Source organism: Piliocolobus tephrosceles, unplaced genomic scaffold (genome assembly GCF_002776525.5).
Source record: "Piliocolobus tephrosceles isolate RC106 unplaced genomic scaffold, ASM277652v3 unscaffolded_39801, whole genome shotgun sequence".
NCBI classification, from domain to species: domain Eukaryota; kingdom Metazoa; phylum Chordata; class Mammalia; order Primates; family Cercopithecidae; genus Piliocolobus; species Piliocolobus tephrosceles.
In genome coordinates, this window is record NW_022324089.1 from 4,472 (window position 1) to 11,080 (window position 6,609).

Genomic DNA, 6,609 nt, shown 5'->3' on the forward strand with positions numbered 1-6,609 from the left:
GTGGATGTGAAATACAAATCCTGTTTCATCCTGGGGGCCCCAGACTCAGGATGATGAGTAGAAAAGTAGGAGCTGGGAAAGTCCTGGCCCTACCCAAAAGGGAGAGCTCAGAGGACAGACCAGAGAGAGCAACAAAGGAGACATCTGAGGACCTGGGATCAGCCCAGGCCTGGCTGAGACTGCCTGCAGAGGCACCTGGCACAGAGTGAGGCTCATACAGTCTTGGCCACCTGGGGCCACTCAGGAGTCCAAGGTTCCTGCTGCAGAAAACTCTGCCCAGGTCATCCCTGAATCTTGGGTTGGGGAGGAGGGCAGAGCCTGCCTGCTTTCATGTGCAGAGAGGAGACGGCCTTGTAGTGCTGTGGAGTAACTGCTGGCACAAATGTACACAGATGTCTGGGAAGGAGCAGCCGACTCCAGTCTGAGTGGGAAAACCTCTGTGTTTAATATGGAGACATTGTAGCCACTGGGGACTTCTCCTTTATCAGTAGTACCAGCAGCACCTGAGTAATGAATCAGCCTCAGCCCCATGCCTGGGTCTTGTCGATACCAGTACATGAAGTTATGGTTCATATCCTGGGCACACTGCAGTGTCATGCTCTGTCCTGTCTTCAGGACTTGGAATTTTGGGGTCTGAGTGACACCAGCATTCACTAGACCTGCAGAGAAGAACAAAGCTGATGCTGTAGCCCCAATGGAAAGGGGCTGGGCCTTGAAATCCATGCAAGGGGCCCTGTCCAGGACCCACCTGCCCACAGGAGAGAAAAGGCCGCACAGCACAGGAGCCCAATGCTCATGGCAGGTGCTACAGGACAGAGGGGTCTTCTGGGCCTGTGTGTTGATAAAAGGGGAACAGGACTCTCAAGGGAGTAGTTCTAAGACCTCATTCTCCCTGCCTGGGCCCCAGAGCCTTCCTGTCAGGAGAGGCCACGCCCATTCCCCAGATGGTCAAATTCAAGATAAATGTACCAGTGAACAGCTGAGAATGAGAAGAACACATTCGTCTGAATTGAAACAAGTCTATCAGATTTCATGATCTTTTGCGTCCAGACTTCTGAAACAGTCTAATTAGGAACCCAGAGGGCCTTTCACTATCTATTCTTTATTCTTTCAAGATTGGCCACTGGCACCTGGAACTGCTGTTGGTATTGACAATAAAATAGGGAAGAAAACATCCACAATTTCTGAAATGATGAGTTTTACAGTCTAGAGCGCAAGAGAAGTATCCATTAGTCACACAAAGTCATGGAAAATGACAAATGATGTTAAATCTATGAATACTAATGCATATTATAAGCTGTGAGCATTTATAATAAGGAGGTACAGCCTAGGAAAACTGTTGAAGGAGTGTCTCCCTAGAGATGGTTATAGTTAAACTGAGATTAGGAGAAAGAACACAAAATAAGAGACTTGTGTTGACCCAGAGGATACAGCGTGGAGTGGAATGGCCTTTGTTGGGAGGAGCATGATGCATGAGGAATGGCCTGAACTGACACTTCTGTGGTTGATGTGGAGATGAGGGTGCAGAGGAAGGGAGAGAACAGCTGGGAGCAGACATCACGTGGAGAAGGCTGAGGGCTGACATGAGCATGGTGTAGGGAAGAAGGAGTTGGGAAGGCCGTCAGGGAAAAGAACATAGACCTGTTTTGTCAATGCTGTCTGCAAATAAACAATTTCAAATGAACCTTCCTTTCTGAGAGCAACTGAGGCACCGGACTTCTGAGGCCAGAGATGCAGGAGGAGCCTGGAAGAGAGACTGCATCTACTCGCATCACGGTGATGGTCGTTCCTTCGTCCAGCTGAGACTGGCCTGGGGGAAAAGCTCAGCACAGAGCAGGGTTTCACACACACAGGGCTGCCCAGAGCTCTGAGGGCCCCAACCCGGGCAGTGTTGGGAACAGGCCTATGGGACAACATCATCCACTGCCTGAATCACGGTCTCGTGAAGACAAGGCCACCTATATCTTCCACTGAGCTTTGTGTGCAGAGGAAGGTGGCTGTGGGGTGACTGCTGGTGCAAGAGGGCACAGAGGTCTGGGAGAGGCTTCTGACACCAAGGCCACGTATTTGGTTTTGAGAGAAAGTTACAGACCCTCAGGGATTTCTCTGTAGTGCCGGCTGGGACGGATCAGCTGTGCACCAGCTTCGGCTCCTGTTAACTCCCACACATGTACTCATGGATGGCAGTCTCAGGCATCTCTGTGCCACTTCATGTCCTGCATTTGTTCTTTAGTATCTTGGGATCTGGCTGTCCCAGCTTCTGTGAAGTCTATCATAGAAGGAAGTTGAGTGCCCAGTGAGGGACCCAATAATGTAGACCTGAGGTAAAGGCTTAGGCTAGGGTGTGGGGAGCCAAGGAAAAGGCTTTAGGGGACTCACCTGCCCCCGGGGGGCAAAAGGCCACACCACTGAGGAACCTGGTGGTCGTAGCTGGGTCAGGGAAAACGGGGAAATTGCGGGGAGGTTTTTCAGCTTGTGTGTTGGGGACATAATTCCTGGAGGTCAGTAGAGTCAACTGGTGATGCCACTGCCCCTGCCAGCCAGTGACTCTGTCCTCTGCCTGCTCTTCCTCCCTCTACCTGCTGCAAACTTCGACCTACAGTCCAGTCATAAACCTTCGCCTATGTGGTCTCTGCTCCTGGCTGTCTTTCTTCTAACAGGCAACAGCCTGACAAGCTTGGTGATCATTTCTCCTCTACCTACTGTCCACCGTCAGCTCCGGGTGTCCACTTTAGGGCTCTTTTTAACAGGCTTCTTCACTGAACATATGTGCTTCCCTCCCATTCCTAGGTCTCTATGTTGTTTTTCACAGGAGATATATTTCACGTACATTTATTCTTAGTGGTGAAAATCCAAACTTAAATTTTACTAGAGTAAATTAAGAAAAACATGTTTAGACATTTATATGAGAAAACAGTTTTTGTCTCAACACAAACAAAATTGTTTTTAGTTTTTGTTGCATTAAATTAAACTCTTGTGCATCAAGAAAACACCATAAAAATGAAAATATAAGCTGCAGACTGGGGAAAGACACAGGGAATACATATAAATGATTTTTTTTAATGTGAAATTTAACATTCCTTGAAGTTGCTAATGAAGAGGCCACAGTAATGACTCCTTAAGACAGCTAAGCCTCTACTGCAGCCCTGCAGGTCACTAGAGGACAGTGTGAGGCTCTGATTTACTGACCAGGATGCAGAAGGTGATGATGGAGCAGGGGGAATAGGTGGAAAATGTATGGACTAGTTTGTTTCCTACTTCTGATCCTTACAAGCCAGGAGACACTGGGGAAAATGACTCAATGTCCCTGATCCTTCCATCTGTAAAGGAAGAATAAGAATGTTTGATGTGCAAGATTGTTGAAAAGTTTTAAGCTATATAACAAATACAAAGAATCAAGGACACATCTAGGGCTCAGCAGTCACTCTTGTTCTGAAGTTACCCAGGAAGTGACAAGCTGCAAGAAGACGCAGCAGAGAAGCGGGCACAGTCAGGGCACAGGAAACCTGGGCTCTGTTGGTTGGGAGAGCTCTGTGCTCAGTAGGACACAAGACATGCCTTCCAAACAACTCAAAGCTTCCCTTGAAGGAGTGAAACCTCGGTGGGGCCTGCAGCTCTCAAATCAAAGCTAAGGCAGGAAGTTTATATACAGAATGTCAGTGACTCTGCTGGGCTGTGCCAAGCTGCTGGCACAGAGATACAGGGCCGAGTCCCCCACCCCCAAGGCGCTCACATTCAGCTCAGAGCTATAGTTAGGGAACTGGTGACCTGAGAATCGATCAGGGAAGTTGCCTCTTTCTCTCTCTTTCTCCTCATAATACTGAAAGATCAACTGGGGCCCCTGACCCAGGGCCTGTTGGTACCAGGACACACTGGTATGCCCAGAGATAGGAGAGCATCTCAGTGTCACTTGCTGTCCTGTTGTTTTGATCAGATGCCTTGGACTTTGGGTAACTCCAGCGTCCACTGGGCCTGTGGGAAAAGCAGATGGAGGATGAGCACAGCAGACAGCCTGGAGGTCCTCCCCAAGGTAAAGTGGAGGACACAGGGGTGGGAAAGCTGAGAATGGGGCTGCTGTCCAGTGCACAGGACTCACCTGCTCCCAGGAGACAGAGCAGCGCCCAGCAGAGGAGCCCGGGGTCCATGGCACAGTGGGGAAGGCAGCACTGCTCCTGACGCAGGGCTTGGTCCTCCTGGGTAAGAGCCAAGTGAGTTCTGCACCTTGATTTTCCTGATGGGAGGGATATCCTGTGATGTCACTGTCCTGTGTCCTCCCCATGCAGCCTTCCTTAGGCCTAGTGCTCCAGAGACCTTGGACTCTCTAACTTTCCTGCAGAGCCAGAGTGCTGGGTGAGGGCAGAAATTTATCTGATGAGACAGTTGCTCCTCTGCCTTCATCTCCACAGTTCCCAGGCTGCCCCATCGCCCCTAGTTCTAAATCCTTGAGGAATCGCCACACTGTCTTCCACAATGGTTGAACTAATTTACACTCCCACAAACAGTGTAAAAGCATTTGTATTTCTCCACATCCTCTTCAGTGTCTATTGTTTCCTGACTTATTAATGATTGCCATTCTAACTGGCATGAGATGGTATCTCATTGTGGTTTTGATTTGCATTTCTCTGATGACCAGTGATGATGAGCATTTTTTCTGTGTCTGCTGGCTGTATAAATGTCTTCTTTTGAGAAGTCTCTGGTCATATCCTTTGCACATTTTTTGATGGGGTTGTCTTTTTCTTGTAAATTTGTTTGAGTTCTTTGTATATTCTACCCATTTGTAGATGGGTAGATTGTAAAAATTTTCTCCCATTCTGTAGGTTGCCTGTTCACTCTGATGGAAGTTTCTTTTGCCGTGCAGAAGCTGTTTAGTTTAGTTAGATCACATTTGTCTTTCTTGGCTTTTGTTGCCGTTGCTTTTGATGATTACTCATGAAGTCCTTGCCCATGCCATGTCCTGAATGGTGTTGCCTAGGTTTTCTTCTAGGGTTTTTATGGTTTTAGGTCTAACATTTAAGTCTTTAATCCATCTTGAATTAATTTTTGTATAAGGTATAAGGAAGGGATCCAGTTTCAGCTTTCTACATATGGCTAGCCAGTTTTCCCAGTACCATTGATTAAATAGGGAATCCTTTCCCCACTTCTTGTTTTTGTCAGGTTTGTCAAAGATCAGATGGTTGTAGATGTGTGGTGTTATTTATGAGGCCTCTGTTCTGTTCCATTGGTCTATATGTTCTGTTTTGGTACCAGTACCATGCTGTTTTGGTTACTGTAGCCTTGTAGTATAGTTTGAACTCAGGCAGTGTGATGCCTCCAGCTTTGTTCTTTTTGCTTAGGACTGTCTTGGCACTGTGGGCTCTGTTTTGGTTCCATAGGAACTTTAAAGTAGTTTTTCCAATTCTGTGAAGAAAGTCATTGGTAACTTGATGAGGATGGCATTGAATCTATAAATTATTTTGGGCAGTATGGCCATTTTCATGATACTGATTCTTTCTATCCATGAGCATGGAATATTCTTCCATTTGTTTGTGTCCTCTTTTATTTCATCGAGCAATGGTTTGCAGTTCTCCTTGAAGAGGTCCTTCACATCCCTTGTAAGTTGGATTCCTAGGTATTTTATTCTCTTTGTAGCAATTGTGAATGGGAGTTCACTCATGATTTGGCTCTCTGTTTGTCTGTTAATGGTGTATAGGAATGCTTGTGATTTTTGCACATTGATTTTGTACCCTGAGACTGCTGAAGTTGCTTATCAGCTTAAGGAAATTTGGGCTGAGACAATGGGGTTTTCTAAATATATAATCATGTCTGCAAACAAGGACAATTTGACTTCCTCATTTCCTAATTGAAACCCTTTATTTCTTTCACTTCCCTGATTGCTGTGGCCAGAACTTCCAACACTATGTTGAACAGGAGTGGTGAGAGAGGGCATTCTTCCCTTTTCAAAGGGAATGCTTCCAGTTTTTGCCCATTCAGTATGATATTGGCTGGGGTTTGTCATAAATAGCTCTCATTATTTTGAGATACGTTCCATCAATACCTAGTTTATTGAGAGTTTTTAGCATGAAGAGCTGTTGAATTTTGTTGAAGGCCTTTTCTGCATCTATTGAGATAATCATGTGGTTTTTGTCATTGGTTCTGTTTATGTGATGGCTTATGTTTATTGATTTGTGTATGTTGAACTAGCCTTGCATCCCAGGGATGAAGCTGACTGGATCGTAGTGGATAAACTTTTTTTTTTCTTTTTTTTTTTTGAGACGGAGTCTCGCTCTGTCGCCCAGGCTGGAGTGCAGTGGCGCGATCTCGGCTCACTACAAGCTCCGCCTCCCAGGTTCACGCCATTCTCCTGCCTCAGCCTCCTGAGTAGCTGGGACTACAGGCGCCCGCCATCTCGCCTGGCTAGTTTTTTGTATTTTTAGTAGAGATGGGGTTTCACCGTGTAGACCAGGATGGTCTCGATCTCCTGACCTTGTGATCCACCCGTCTTGGCCTCCCAAAGTGCTGGGATTACAGGCTTGAGCCACCGCGCCCGGCCTGGATAAACTTTTTGATGTGCTGCTGGATTCAGTTTGCCAGTATTTTATTGAGGATTTTTGCATTGATGTTCATCAGGGA

The 6,609-nt window shown here is 46.7% G+C and overlaps 2 gene segments (V, D, J or C); both read right to left on the bottom strand.

Moving 5' to 3' along the window:
- Positions 1–240: 240 nt before the first annotated feature.
- On the bottom strand, positions 241–812 carry LOC113223218. The segment is given in 2 exon segments: positions 241–659; positions 749–812. Coding segments are annotated over 2 exon segments (468 nt in total).
- A 2,816-nt stretch (positions 813–3,628) lies between these two features.
- LOC113223220 lies at positions 3,629–4,537 on the bottom strand. The segment is given in 2 exon segments: positions 3,629–3,972; positions 4,097–4,537. Coding segments are annotated over 2 exon segments (393 nt in total).
- Positions 4,538–6,609: the final 2,072 nt, after the last annotated feature.